Source organism: Macaca fascicularis, chromosome 10, assembly GCF_037993035.2.
Source record: "Macaca fascicularis isolate 582-1 chromosome 10, T2T-MFA8v1.1".
NCBI lineage: Eukaryota > Metazoa > Chordata > Mammalia > Primates > Cercopithecidae > Macaca > Macaca fascicularis.
Genome location: NC_088384.1, coordinates 77,896,332 through 77,912,433, shown reverse-complemented (window position 1 = coordinate 77,912,433; position 16,102 = coordinate 77,896,332). Strand labels below are relative to the sequence as shown.

Below are 16,102 nucleotides of genomic sequence, written 5' to 3'. Positions count from 1 at the left end.
TTTTATTTCAAAGTTTTATTTTCCAACTTTTATATTAGGTTCTATTTTAATACTTTTAGAACAGAGTTGACCAGGGGTAGCTGAAGCCTCAGAAAGCAAAATTGCAAATAAAGCAGGTTACTGTATAATATCCTCAAATTGGAATGTGTCTTATAATGCATAGCAACTTGCAGTTATAATCAACAGTCATTTTGCTTTCTTGCAGCTACATAAAATGGCATGTTGGACAACTGATGGCATCTTAGGTGTGATGAAATAGGATGTGTTTCCTTATGACCCCATTTTCTCATTCTTGGGTCTCCTATCCACCCACCTGGTTGGCAACCCTTCTTCTTGCCCTCTCTTGCCTTCCAAGGCCCTACACAGTCCACAGAGAATCCTTGGATCCCTGCCTTGCCATTGGCTTTGACCTTGTGCCTGTGCCTATCACACAGACCTAGATGTCTGGAATGAGTTCATTTTCTGTACCAGTAAGCACCAAACAGACCATCTATGTCATTTGCAGGGCCCAATGCAGAATGAAAATGAAGGGCTCCTGAGAATTTTAGGATGGTGGATGCAGAGCGTAAAACCAAGCATTAAACCAAGTGTGGGCCCTTCTGAATTCAGGGCCCTGTACAACTGCACAATTAGCACATCCACATAGCCAGCTCTGGTGCCAGACTCTGGCTTCAGCTTCCCCATCAATACCCCAGGTCCCGCACCCTGACAGCCACCAGGGATATGAGAGGCAACCTCTGCTGCTCTCTCAGACCACCTTGGACCCAGAACAGATGCTCCTTTGACCTTCAAAGAAAGCTTGCTAAGTGTCCTATCGCAGGCCAGGACTTACCTCATGGTCCTGACAAGCTTCTGCGTACTCTGTTTTACCCTCTTCGAGTATACAAAATGAACCCATTTCACCGGAGCTTGCCTGCTTTGGAGAATTGGATATGGGTTTCTTGCCCTTTTCCCCTGCCATTTCTCATTTTGGATCAATTCACTCTTTCACAGATGAGTGTTCCATGCAGATTTGAACGGGGGGATGTGGAAGAATGTTTTTGACCCTGAGATGTCACCATGATCCGTTTCTTATTTTGGTGGGTGGGAAGGGGCTCTTGATCTTTAACAAAGGACTGTGGAAAGTGAGGAATGTCTGGACACTCCTTCCCAGGGAGATTCAGGACTGGAAAGGTGACTCCAGTTCTGGATTCATCCAAGTCCCGACCTTCCTCAGGAGGCAAAATCCCTCATTTGCCACAGCTGAGGTCCAAATGCTGCCCGTCTCCTGAAAGCCAGAACCACCATCGTTACCTCCCCCCACAGTCTGTGTCGGTTTTCCTTCCAGAGAAAGCTGGTGGGCTTCCTTCCGAGATGCAAGCATAGTATTGTAGCTGCTCACCTACTTTCCATTCTGATTCTTTACCTTTTGCTGTATCACCATATTTTCTCATTGCCAACTCTAGCCACAAAAAAATGCTACAAATCTAAAACTCCATGAATACAGAAGATAATCTCTTCTATATAGTTAGATAATATTAATATTGTGAGGTGCATTCTCTTCGAGACAAGAGTGTTCAAAATCACCTTTAACATTTCAACAATTGTGTAAATTTCTATATTCTTCATACAAAATCAGTGTTGTCTCTTAAAGATTCCTTTTTAGATTATCAAATGTAAGGGAATATTTTTAACACTTTGTTGTTTGTTCAGACTTAGAAGGTAACAATGAATGGTGACTTTTTCAAAACTAAGAAAAGTGACATTAAACTTTAAAGAAAAAATATCATGACTCAGGATCCCTTTTGGGTTGTATTTTAAAAGATAATGAAGTTGACATCATCTAGACTTGAAATTAATAAAAGTTATGCTTCTAAGGAGATTTAGAGTTTTGAGTTCCCCTAATTTTGATTCTTTTACATTTAAAAGCAAACCTTTACTTTTGGGGAAAAAAAGTACTTTTATTTTCATTTATATACTGCTTATAGTTTGGATTATTTAAATCTATGGTTATTCTTATTTCTAATAAAGTTTTAATTTTTTAAGGTTTTTGACATATGTTTCAGGGAAATTATGGAATCTGGACAAGGTGTGATTATATGACCACTACCCAGTGGACGTGAGGGGCAGACATTGTATAGTGGGGATAAATTGCAGAACATTTTCATTGCCTCAAAATCTGTATCCTTTAGCTTTGGTCTCCCAATAGGAACTTTAATGTACCCTCTGTCTCTGTATTTGCCTATTCTGAACATTTGATATAAATGAATTTACATAATTTACAGCCTTTTGTGCCTGGCTTCTTTCACTTAGCATAGTGTTTTCAGGGTTCATCCAGGTTGTAACATGTATCAATACCTTATGATTTTTATTGCTGAATAATTTTCCATTGTACAAATATACCACATTTTGTGCCATATGTTCATTCATTGATGGACTCATTTGGGTCCATTCATTTGGGTTATTTCCATCTCTGGATTATTACAAATAATTCTGCTATGAATGTTCATATTTGGTATGTTTTTGTATGAATATGTTTTCATTTATCTTGGTTATATGCATAAGAATGGAATTACTGGGTCATATGGTAACTCTATGTTTAACTTTTTGAGGAACTGCCAGACTGCCTTTCTAAGTGAATGCATCATTTTAAACTCATACTAGCAACATATGAGAGTTCCAATTTCTCTACATCCTTGTTAACACTTATTATTATCTGACTCATTAATTATAGTCATCCTAGTGTATGTGTAGTGATATCTCATTGTGGTTTTGATATTCTTTTCTCTAATGACTAATGATGTTAAACATCTTTTTATGTGCTTATTGGTTTTTTGTGTATCTTATTTGGAGAAATGTCTGTTCAGATCACTTGACCATTGTTTAAACTAGATGAGTTGTTCTTTATGTATTCTAGATACAGGCCTCTAATCAGATATATGAATAGCAATTTTTTTCCTTTTTGTGACTAGCCTTTTTACTTTCTTGATAGTGTCTTTTGAAGCATAAAAGTTTTCAACAGAAAATCCAATGTATTGTTGCACGTGCTTTTGGTATTATGTTTAGAATCCATTGCCAAATTCAGGTCATAAGATTTGTCCTTATGGCCTCTTTTAGGAATTTTGTAGTTTGGCTCTTGCATTTAGTTATTTTATCCTCTTTGAGCTAATTTTTGTATATGGTATAGGGTAAGGATCCAGTTTTACTTACTTATCCATTTATTTGCATGGAACTATCCTGTTACCCTGTCACTATTTATTTAAAAGACTATTCTTTCACCCATTGATTGATCTTGGCATCCTTGTCAAAAATCAATTGGCCATAGGTTCATGGATTTATTTATAGACTTTGATTCTGTCTCATTGATTTATGTGTTTTTCTTTTCTTTTTCTTTTTCTTTTTTTTTTTTTTTTTTGAGACAGAGCCTCGCTCTGTCACCCAGGCTGGAGTGCCGTAGCACGATCTCAGCTCTCTGCAAGCTCCGCCTCCTGGGTTCATGCCATTCTCCTGCCTCAGCCTCCCAAGTAGCTGGGACTACAGGCGCCCGCCACTGCACCCTGCTAATTTTTTGTATTTTAAGTAGAGACGGGGTTTCACCGTGGTCTCGATCTTCTGACCTCGTGATCCGCCAGCCTCGGCCTCCCAAAGTGCTGGGATTACAGGCGAGAGCCACCGCGCCCGGCGATTTATGTGTTTTTCTTTGTCAGTACCAGACTGTCTTGATTAAATCTTGTAGTTGTATAAGAAGTTTTGAAATCAAGAAGTGTGAGACACCCGATTTTGTTCTCTCTTTTTACATTGTTTTGGCTATTCTTGATCCCTTGAGTTTCGATATGAATTTTAGGATTAGCTTGTCAGTTTCTACCAAAAAAAGTCAGCTGGGATTTTGATAGCGATTACACTGAATTCACACATCAATTTCAGAAATATTGCCGGCTTAACAATATGGTCTTCTAACCCATGAAGGCAAGATATCTTCCCATTTATTTAGCTCTTCTTTAATTTTTTTAAACAGTGTTTTGTAGTTTTCAAAGTGTAGCCACTTATTTTTTTAAAAAGTTTATTCCTAAGTAGTTTATATTTTGCTATTATAATTGTTTTCTTAATTTCATTTTTATTGTTCATTGTCGTTCTATAGAAATACAATTGAATTTTTATATGTTTATCTGGTATCCTGCAATAGTGGTGAATTTATTTATTCCAGTAGTTTTTTTAGTGGATTCCTTAGAGTTTTTTTTAATTTATGGGATCATGTCATCTGTGACTAGAAGTAGGTTTACTTCCTTCTTTCCAATTTGGATGCCTTTTAATTCATTTTCTTGCCTAATTGTTTCTACTAGAAATGGGGAAATAATTTATTTTTATTTTCACCTACCTCTAGCTGAAATGTCAGTTTCCTTTGATTGTGAATGTAGACAACAATCTACAGTCACATTAGTGGTACCCGTGACTCTCTCATCACAGACATTGTCATAGTTCATTACTGTTGTTACAGCTGTCTCAAAATATTTTTGTGCTTTGAGATTATTGTCATCCTAATTAGATCTTACCATTAGATCTTATAATTTAATGCCTTATTAAAAGTACAATTAATAACAGAGGTAGAATATCACATATTTTTATATTTTGATAATTATAGCTAATATAATTGGTTTTTCATTGTTATTCTTTGCATTTTATTTTATACATATAGAGAAAAGCACCTAAAGGGGACCAGGGAATAAAAAAGTGCCAGAGAAGATGATAGGATCAGGAAGTCCTGGATGCCACTAAGCCTGCCACTAAGCCAGCAGCTCTTTAAGGTTGTTCATAAGGGCAGGCATGTTCTTTTCCATCCTTAGGACTCTGCTTAAAAGCCTAGCTGCTGTGTTACAGATGGAGAAAAGGAAGCATCCATTCATTGTTTCAACTAGCGAGTGTTTTAGTCTTTGTAAAACCTACTAATAAACTTCTGTGCTTTTGTCCTACCAGGTACCTTCTCAAACCAGATTTCATGAGGCGGCCTGATCGAACATTTGACCCCTTCTCTGAAACTCCTGTTGATGGCGTTATTGCAGCCACTTGCTCAGTGCAGGTAAGGCCCCTGCTCATCACAAGGTAGTATAAATGTATATGCAAGTGGTCCTTGAAATAAATTACAAAATATTTCATGTTAAATTGCAAGATCCTTGTGCTGCTCACAACCTTGACTTAAGACTCCACCCCCTTTTTAAAAAATGAGACACATTTTTTCACTAGTAAAATTATTAGCTACTTAAAGTGAAAGACACCATCAAAAAAGTACCTGCTACATGATTCCATTTATACAAAATTCTAGAAAATGCAAATTATAGTGACAGAAATTAAATCAGTGCTGGCCTTTGAAAAAAGAGCAGGGAGGAATGGGTTACAAAAGGGCACAAAGAAAATTTAGGTGATGATGCAAATGTTTATCATCTTAATTATGGAGATAGTTTCACAGATGTGCTCATATGTCCCAAATGATCTAATTGTACATTTTATTTTTTCGTTTTTTATTTTTTGACACCAAGTATCACTCTGTCACCCAGGCTGGAGTGCAGTGGCACAATCTCAGCTCACTGCAACCTCCACCTCCCAGGTTCAAGTGATTCTCCTGCAGCTGTAGCTGAGATTACAGGTGCCCACCAGCACGCCTGGCTAATTTTTATATTTTTAGTAGAGATGGGTTTTTACCATGTTGGCCAGGCTGGTCTTGAACTCCTAACCTCAGGTGATCCACCTGCCTCAGCCTCCCAAAGTGCTGGGATTACAGGGATGAGCCACCATGCCCGGCCTAATTGTACATTTTAAATGCATATAATTTGTTGTATGTCAAATATACCTCAAAAAAGCTGGTTCAAATTGTTAGCTAGAAAATAATGTAAACAAAAGACCCTAATAAATGGCTATAGTCATTTAAACACTAAATGAAAAATCGTCTCTCCATAGCTTTATCGTAGATAGACTAACATTGGTCTTTACAAATATGTAAAACTGTCCTAGCTGACCAGTGTCAATATCAATAACAACAGACAAATTCTAACTTCACTTTTTTGTGTGTCTCTTTTCAAGACTTCTAAAAGAAATCATTAATAAGTATGGCATGATGGAATTTCAGAGCTATGAAGGGTCTTAGGACATACCTGAATTCATCACTTCATTTCATAGGTGTAGACACTTATGTGAGATGAAGAGGCCGTGGACACTATTTATTTATATTATGATTCATATATTTTTTTCTTTGTTCTTTTTCTAGACAGTTCTAGAAGGTAGAATATCTGCTTGAAACAGTTGGGGTCTTTCTGCCTATAGTAGTTGTTCAATAATGTTTTGGTTTAATAGGAATGAATACATTATCGCCGTAGATAATTGAAATTCCTGCTCCCACCCAAAAGACAGAATTTCTTGCTTCCTGATTACTTTTTGCTACTGATGCTTACACAGAGTTTATTTCTCTTTGCTCTATTTCTGTGCTGCTGCAGGTTATATCAGGTCAATTCTTATCAGATAAGAAAATTGGCACCTATGTAGAAGTGGATATGTATGGGTTGCCCACTGACACTATACGTAAGGAATTCCGAACTCGTATGGTTATGAATAATGGACTAAATCCAGTTTACAATGAAGAGTCTTTCGTATTTCGGAAGGTAGGACATTTTCAGCATGTCAAACTTACTCTACTAACTTGGGAACCATGTTTTAGTTCACAGACGCTACACGATACAGAGGCATTTATTCAACCGACAACATCTTCTTTTTCTCTTCTCCTAATGGCTAACTTCTGTAGCTGTCATAGGATCATTGGTTCCATTTGGCCCCGCTCTCCTTTTGGTTCTCCTCTCTCCTTGGAGGAGCCCATCTCCTGCATGGCAATGCCTCAGCTCTGGGTTTGCCATCTTTTAGAATGAGTCCTTGCTGGTGGACACCATCGCGCACTAGAGAGTTCTTCCCTACCCTGGAAGTTACTGGTAACTTACACTATTTCTTTAGCCAAGTAGTCAGGTAAGATGCTGCACTCCAAAATTTAGGTCAGTAGACGTCAGTGCATGGGTCAGTTGGCATGGTCCTGTCTCCAGAAAGAGTGGTACCTGTTGCCTACTTGCAGGTCTTGTCCTTCTTGTGCTGTTGTTAGTGTTTTACTTTTTTCTCCTAATACTGTGTGTTGGATCCTAAAAACAATCACAGCCATTCTTTCCCATGTTCAGTTTTTAATCTCTTACTCACCTTTTCTCTTGGTTTATTTTTTGTCTATTGAAGATGCAGTGGAAAATCCACATGTTGACAGTGCTGTCTCCAAGAATATTCACTTACCTTTCTTACTTATTCTGTTATCCTGACCAAAATGATTTCTTGCTGCTTCCTTAGGCACAAGATTTCCAGCTGGTTCTGCTCCATTTGTATATCATGCAACACAGATAATCGGCTTCTTGCCTTAACAAAATAGGGGTTATCCATTTCAGAGTAGAGTAACTGGCTTACAGAAACCAAATGAAGGGAGATCAACGTGGGTTTGATGAAACAGGCCATTTTGACATTTAAGTTTACCCTGGGATGTGAATCCCGTTATCCACGCAACCTTTGCATCCCATTGTCTTCTTCTCTGTCCCTGTCAGGATATGGTGTAAATTACATACACAGCTATGATTTGGTTTTTTCCTTCTCTGGTATTTCCAATTTGTTATAGCTGGATGCGCTAGTGCTCTAGCACATACTAACACAGTATGGCTAGTGTTCTTTGGCATAGTGAATAATCCCTATTCACATTTCTAGAAGTTGAGAAAGTTGACTCAGGCATTCTTATGTTTTGGATGAATGAAGAAATACCCAATTTAGTGTTTATATATATAATAGTTCTGGCACTAGAAACAAGATGCCAATTCTGAGTCCTTCTCTGTTCTCCAGAAGTTAAATAGTTTTTTTCACTGCTAGCAAGCGCTTTAAAAACTTTTTCTTTCTTGTCATTGTTGTATTTTTCACTATTCTCACATGGCAAGAATGGCAAAGCCCAACCCTCTATTCACTGCAAAGGGAGCAAGAGAGAGGGAATTGGCTAATTTGCCGTGATTTTTCCTCTTCATCTTCATTAAGCTGGAATTAAATTATAGCCTCCAGATGTAAAAAGGCAACCATCCATTGTCTAGCTCTAAACATAGCACTCACATCAAGTAAGATGTCCTGGTTGCTTTTAGCAAATAAAAAGGCATTCCTGATTAAACACATTGGATACCCTTTTTGTAATGTTGCTATTTTGTAACTGAATCAGGTTTCTGCCATCTGAACTCAGATTTTATGTTCATGTATTCAGTTTGGGGATGGCAGGACTAGGTGTCTTAGAATCAAAGTATGTTAATGTTTCTAGCTACCGCATCTTACTCTATTTGATATCTCAACATTTGCTGAAAACTGAGGAGTCCAGGAAACAAGGAGGACCCAAATTTATATATAAAAGTTATCTCTTATGCATGAAGCATTTGTTCAGAGATACCTTTCATATTCTTAAAAACAAACAAATATAGACGTCAGGAGCATGCCAGATATTTGATCACAGGATTAGACCTCAAGATCCCCAATTCCCAGACACCACTCTGTCACTGATATCTCTGAGATCAAGGAAAGTGGCTTGATTTCTCAGTGTGTCGTTTTTCTCATCCATTATATGGGTGGGGACAAGGATCAATCACAAGGGTTGAAGCAGTAATCTTCAACATTCATTTCATCTAACATTTTTCATGAGATAATTTCCAGGAAACATGTTCCAATTGCTTTTCTCAGTGTCTTGCGCACGATAGCTCATGCAGTACATTTTTGGGAATGCAGATTGATCATGGACTTACTTTCAACATCAGGAAACATTTAAGAACAGCATGGATTTGGTCCACACTCCTTAGAGTCGTGGTTCTTGGGTGCTGCATTGGAAAAATCAGTGAAAATTCCCGTTCTCTTTTCGCAGGTGATCCTGCCAGACCTGGCTGTCTTGAGAATAGCAGTGTATGATGATAACAACAAGCTGATTGGCCAGAGGATCCTCCCGCTTGATGGCCTCCAAGCAGGATACCGACACATTTCCCTTCGAAATGAGGGAAATAAGCCATTATCACTGCCAACAATTTTCTGCAATATTGTTCTTAAAACATACGTGCCTGATGGATTTGGAGGTAAGACATTTGGGTACAGAATATGATATAGATGAGGTCCTAGATTATAATATTATAAAACATCTTGCCCATGCTTTAAAAAACAATAATAATACTATCTATTCCTGCTAATGCTGCCAACCCTGATCACCTTGAATACATCAAGAATACTTCATAACCTCAGGTTTCATAGTAAGAAATGAAAGTGCAAAGCTAGATTATCTTTAAAATCCTTTCTTATTTTAAAGTACTGTAATTTTACGTTGTTTATCAATTTCTACAAACACATTTTGTGAACGGTGTACTTACACCGACAGTCAGACTAGGGGAATAAAGACATAAATAAGGTGAAATCATAGATATCTTATCAATAGTATCACTAAAAGATTTAAATTGAACTCACCTATCAACCTGCCTGAATTTTCTTTCAAATCCATAAGAAAGTTCAATTTCACAAAAGATCCCAGTCATCAATCCACATGCTTTAAGGTAAATCAACGGGAAGAATCCAAAGCTAGATTAAATCATAGGATTTTGCTTACCTGCAAACATGTTAACTTTTTATGGTTCCCATCTAAGCAAATAACCTTAAAAGAAAGCAAAGATCCTCTACTTTGTCAGTCTATTGATCCGTAAGGAAATAGTGCAGCAGGATGACAGCATCCGATTAGCCAAGGGTTCAAATCCTCACTCTCCACTGCTGGCTAGGTGGCCTTGGGAAGAGGATATAACCTCTCAAACCCCTCATTTCCTCCCCTCCAAAGTGAAGATAATAATACTACCTCCCTCATAGCATTCTTGTGAGGTGCTTTATCATTAGAGTGCATGACATAGCAAGGCTCAGAAATATATGAGCACATGGGGGTTGCTGGGGGGTGTCTGTAGATACAGATATAGTTTCTATACTCTACTGGAACACATCACTATTTTGTTTGGGGAATATGGGATTATTTTGCTGTTTGTTTTTAGTAGTGCATGCTTCTCTGGAGGGCAGATTTTCTGCAACTAATCCACAACTTTAACAGTCTAATATCAGAGTCAAAAAGTAAAATAAGCTATGAGTATTTTTCCATCCCAAAATCTTAGTCCAGGCTCCTTCCTCCTTCTCCTTTGTCTTTCATAAAAAAAGGAAGCTCATTAGAAGCTACAACATACAGTAATAGAGGTAATAACCCATAAAAAGCCTGGAAAGGGGTGCTGTGAGGCTGGGTAAGAGGATCAGAAAAGGGCACTGGAGACCAGTGGTGGGTTTAGGAGCAGCAGCCCATGGCAAACCTCAGAAACCTGCCAGCAACACAGCACGGTGGTGGCCATGGGGCATCAGCTGATGAGTTAAATCATACTCCACATACTTGAGCTTAGAAAGCAGGAACTGTGGAATACCTCACACATTTTAGAAATAGTTGTATAAACCCATATGATGGAAGATTTACAAGTTTTGCCTCTGCATGGGTTAACTTCCCACTAAAACTCTAATTCATTCTTGGGAACTAAGCCACTCGAATGGAAAAGGGAAAGAAATCATTTGTTTAGCTTCTACTTTATGCCAAGAGCTTTATGTAAAGAGATCCAAAAGCATGAGGTTGTTCAGAATGGATGTAAGCACAGGGAGATCTGTGCTGCAGAAACATCTGTATTTACAATGTAGCTTATTAGCAGTGTTGTATTTAAGTATTGAGCCAAACTAATCTATTTAATATTAGTCCTGCCAGTATTCTTTCCTAACATGTCATTGTGGCTGCTTGCTTTTTATCAGAAGCATTTGAAATTTCTGTGAACCATTGATGAGATTCTGCAGTCGATGCCTTAACCAGATTTGACATTCAAATACAATTTATTCAAAATTCTCTGGTCATCTATTTCATAAGTGAAGAAACCGGGGACAGACATTATGAGGTGTCAGGGTCTTCCCTGTAGATAACAGAAGAAGAATATGAGAACTGTCTTTTTCCAAATCTCTGATCTTCTTTATAGCTTCTTGACTTACTCAAAATATATTTATATTTTCTCTGTTTAGCCAACCCCCCACATTCATATCTCAGTGTATTTATGTGCTGAACCAGTGAGGTAGGAAATCTATAGTCTGTGTTCCCTGAAGTATTGATATTCCCTGTTCATTCCACAGGAACGAGTTCAAAATGAAGCTCAGCACCATCACACTCAGCGTTTTCTAGAAAAAAAGAATTTTTTTAATTTTTCCTAGAAAACAAAGAAACTCATCAATATACATCATTAGTTTATATTTAGCTAAAGAAAGATAGTGTGGATTTTCATTACTTTGCTCCACAAATATTCTATAAAATATTAAGTAGTTAAAATATGTATCAGAGAGCAATTCTGAGAACACAGAGGATCAAATAAGGGTCACTCACAAATCTACTGCCCAGAGACAGCTATTGTTTACTTCCATTCTCATTTTTTCCTGTTTGTTTATTTATTTATTTATTTGAGACAGAGTTTTGCTCTTGTCACCCAGGCTGGAGTGCAATGGCACGATGTCGGCTCACTGCAACCTCCATCTCCTGGGTTCAGGCGATTCTCCTGTCTCAACCTCCTGATAGCTGGAACTACAGGATGTACACCATGTCCAGCTAATTTTGTATTTTTAGTAGAGACAGGGTTTCACCATGTTGGCTAGGCTGATCTTGAACTTCTGACCTCAGGCAATCCACTCTCCTCGGCCTCCCAAAGTGCTGGGATTACAGGCGTGAGCCACTGCGCCTGGCCTTTTCTGTTTCATTTTTAACAAAATTAAATCTTACTATACCACTCATTTGGAATTCTAATCTTTTTTTTAGAATATGTTTCCATGTCATTAAATATTTTTATATTTTTATTAGCTGTATAGGATTACATTTTATGTTGGCCATAATTTAGTTATGGATAAACACTGAAGTTATCTTTCTTGGCCCCTCAGGAAACAGAGGCAGGAATTTGAGTGCAACTCCTTCTCCTTCTCCTTCTCTTTTCTATAGCATAAAAACTCTCAAAACTGGCCAGGTGTGGTGGCTCATGCCTGTAATCCCAGCACTTTGGGAGGCCGAGGCAGGTGGATCACATGAGGCCAGGAGTTCAAGACCAGCCCGACCAATATGGAAAAACACTGTCTCTACTAAAAATACAAAAATTAGCCAGGCATGGTAGCACGTGCCTGTAATCCCAGCTGCTCCAGAGGCTGAGGCACAAGAATTGATTGTACCTGGGAGGTGGAGGTTGAAGTGAACTAAGATCACACCACTGCACTCCAGCCTGGATGACAGACCAAGATCTGTCTCAAAAACAAACAAACAAACAAACAAACAAACAAACTCCCAAAAGACACAAAGAAATAACAGAGCAGTGATGGTTACCATGAGTTCTGAACCCTTCCTGGCTGTTTCTAAGCAGCCAGGATGCAAAATGTCCAACAATACAGTCTCTTAACTATCAGGAAAAAAAAAAAAAAAGGTAACATTTAGGACAGATGATTAGGAATGAATAATGAAAACTTGGTTTAATTTTTTCCATATTATTTTGCTACAAAACGTAAAGAAAAACAACCTTGTCTTTTACTCCCTCTGTCATACACAAATAGAAGTACTAGATTGGGTGCTAGGAGCATTCTTCCTTTGTCAAATCCAGTGAGACTCCTGAGTGCTGGGATTATCTTTGCTGCTTTATCTGTAGGTGCCAATGCCACCGTAGATGGCATTTGCCCATTGCAAGGCTTTATCATTGTTAGACACTGCCGTTGGAGACAGGAAGCAGTTCCAGGGCTAATGACAATGAAACGAGTGTCAGTATTTCTTTTTCACCCACTGTGGCTTTGGGTGGGTTTTGTCACTTGTGTTTCTCTTATTATTACTGAGTGATAGGGAGGGGAGCAAATAAGAGAGTTGGAGCTTTGCTTCCGGAATCTATGGGGCCTCAACATTGTATCGAAATGTCACTCCCAGATGTGTTTCATGAGCCTCCCAGCGCTTTGTTCCTCGGGCGGTGCTGATCATTACTTCTGCAACAATAAATTTTGCCTTCTCTTCTACAAGTGTTTTACGTAAGGGAAGACGAAGTGGCCCTCTGTTTCTTTGTACATTTCCCCTTTCCACCTTCCCTATTATTAAAAATACATCCTGGGGGGTGGGGAGGTGTTTTTTGTTTTCTCTGCCCAGCGTTTTCATAGGGCTGCTTTCCAACCATTTTCACAAAGCTAGTTGGCTGTTTCTTATATCAGATGTTTCCAAAGGAATAATGTTCTTAATTAAGATGCCATTCCTGGGAAATAATCTCAGGACTTCCTGATGCAATTTAAACTTGTTCCATCTGTCCTCTTCCTTCCGGGAGCTAAAATGTCATATTCTATTAAATGTTTGTTGAAAAACCCAGTTGCATATTCACAATGATATCTTTCTTATGGCCCTTTCTGAACTACAGAAAATATTAGACTTCGAGAAGAAAAGCTCTGGAGGGGAAGGGGGCAGGATAGATTATGGTAAAATACATTGGAAATTGCTAGACTAAGCAAATTTAAACAGGCTTATCTATTGCATGATTCCTGGGATGTACGGTAAATGCCCAAGGGGAGGGAGAGAGCATAAGCATTTCCCAATCTTATTTGACCACAGGATCTTGTTGCCCAAGCACCTACTGTGTTTTCTACCATTCTAGGAAATGTAGTTTGAGAAATGCTTAATCTTTTGGTAGGAACCCAAAGGACTAAGACAAAATCATAGATTTGGGATTTGCCTTTCTTTATCAGCACCACGTTGCAGCTGATAGGGGGACAAGTATTTTTCTTCTGCCTGTACCTCTTGGTAAGTTAGAAATAGTAGAGCGGAACGGGAGGGAACCTGGGCCAGGAGTGAACACTTAGGGGTGGGGAGGGGGAGTGTAGGTGCCATGGGCAGGCAGTGCTCACCACTGAGGCACTCAATGATTTGAAAAGCGTTGGTTAAACAAACAAAAATCAACCGAGTTCTCCTGAAAAGTGAGTAAGCATCTGGAAGTCTGTATTAAGGAATTGCTATCTTCATTTCCATTCTTAGAGACACCTAAATTGATGCTTTGAACTCTGTATGAAAGTCAGGAAACATGGGAGGGAGGAAGGGAGGGGAAAAGCAGGGCATACATGGAAAGTCTTTACTAGGAGAGACCAGCCTCATGGAAATGGCATTATGCCCAGAAATAGATGGTGTTTTTAAAAACACATAAGTAAAGCTTTAAGTTAAGTCTTAATGAAAGAACCAAATCAGAAAAAGCAGACTGGTTTCTTTTTAAAAAGAAAGGTTCTGGAGCCCCTGCTGGGGCTCCCTCCTAGCAAGGCCTACTCACCTGCCAGTGGATGCTAATCAGCACTGAAAATGAATTCTTGTCGCAATGATTTATCCTGTGGAACTCTAAACTAAACAGGAAATAGGCAGCCACAGTATTCCCCGATAAAAGGAAGGAAGTCCAGTGAAATGTCATATTGGCACCAAAGAAAGATGCTGGGTTTACTTGAATATGCAAAACTTTGGCCAAGAATATACCCGATGTATTTAACCACTTCCTCAAGTTATTTTTCTGAGCTGAGGCAAGGAAACAATAAATACCATTTTTCAAGTACAGTTACACAAGTAGGTAAGTATGAGATATTTGAGGTACAGCTTTTCATTCTCTGATTACAAATTATTTTAAATGTGGCCATTAAAAATCAATTTCCTTTTTTGATATGCAGCACTCTTCGTATCTACCTGTCCGTATGTATCACATGTGTATGTCCCTGGCCAGTGGAGAAACTGAATTACAATGAAGAATTATCTTAAAGATGCCAAGACGGGCCTTGGCTCCCTAATACTGAGCCCTTTGCACTTCGGCAGAAAATTTTTGTCAGAACTGTCCCCGGTATTCAAATGCCATTCCTCTGCATTGATCTATAACTCCAGCTACAGAATGAACACCTGCCACCACATGACCAAATTAAACATCCTAGAAAGGGGTGTCCAATCTTTTGGCTTCATTGGGCCACATTGGAAGAATAAGAATTGTCTTGAGCCACACATAAAACATACTAACTTTAATGATAGCTGATGAGCTAAAAAGAAAAAAAAATTAAATTAAAAAATTAAAAATTAAAAAACGTTTGTGCATAATTCTCATAATATTTTAGGAAAGTTCACAAATTAGTGTTGGGCCACATTCAAAGCCGTCCTAGACCACATGTGGCCTGTGAGCCATGGATTGGACATGATTGTCCCAGAAGTATCTACTTTGTTATTTGAAATTGCTAGGAATGAAGCATCCATTTCAAATAGCCTGCTAACTTTAGCCTTGCTCAAGGCATTTAGTCCTTTTGTAATCTATTTTTTGTCTTATCTGATTTGATTTGAACAAACCTTACTTTACACTTTTCATATTTTTGTTGCATTTTGTTCAAGAACATTATATTGCATTATTATTGTATATTGTAATTTCTTAAAAGTAAAGAAAGACAGCATCTAACTGTAAATAAAACTTCTCAAATAAGACGTTTCAGAAAATAAGACCCAAATAAGGCAGGATGTTAGGATCTAGCATCATATGTCCCTAATAGTGTCTAGATCTGTTAATATTGGTAATTCAAGATAGATTTAAACAATGATATTTATCCAGCTAATGGATAAATCTTCAGCAGGCTCTGATTTTGTTGTATCATTTAGGTGACATCTACATAATCCTATAGCAGGTGGCTGACAAGAGCATGTCAGACAGCTTGGCTGTGACAAACAAGACAGTATGTGGATTCAGCTAGGTCAGGATTGTGTTGAATCAGCCCTAGAAGCTGAGACCAAGACATTGTGGCATAAACAGGCGGAAAACCACTGGGATTCTAGCAGGAGGTCTCCAGGGGCTGCTGGACCCTCCGTGGTCTTAATGATAAAGCCTGCCTTGTACACTTAAGCACATGACTTTGTATGGAAGATGCATCCCCAAGAATTTAAGTAGTGAATTTTTTTCCCCTCAATTACTGTGGCAATCAAATGTACAGTTGTCTT

General features: G+C 38.4%; 1 protein-coding gene across 44 annotated transcripts in view; it reads left to right on the top strand.

The window, feature by feature from the left end:
• PLCB4 (phospholipase C beta 4) overlaps positions 1–16,102 on the top strand; it is a 409,930-nt gene that overhangs the window by 344,403 nt on the left and 49,425 nt on the right. For all 44 annotated transcript variants that reach the window (XM_074004800.1, XM_074004802.1, XM_074004805.1 and 41 more), the window contains 3 exons: positions 4,951–5,053; positions 6,462–6,626; positions 8,930–9,134. In XM_074004800.1, coding sequence (XP_073860901.1) covers positions 4,951–5,053; positions 6,462–6,626; positions 8,930–9,134 — 473 coding nt within the window. The remainder of the gene's footprint in view (positions 1–4,950; positions 5,054–6,461; positions 6,627–8,929; positions 9,135–16,102) is intronic.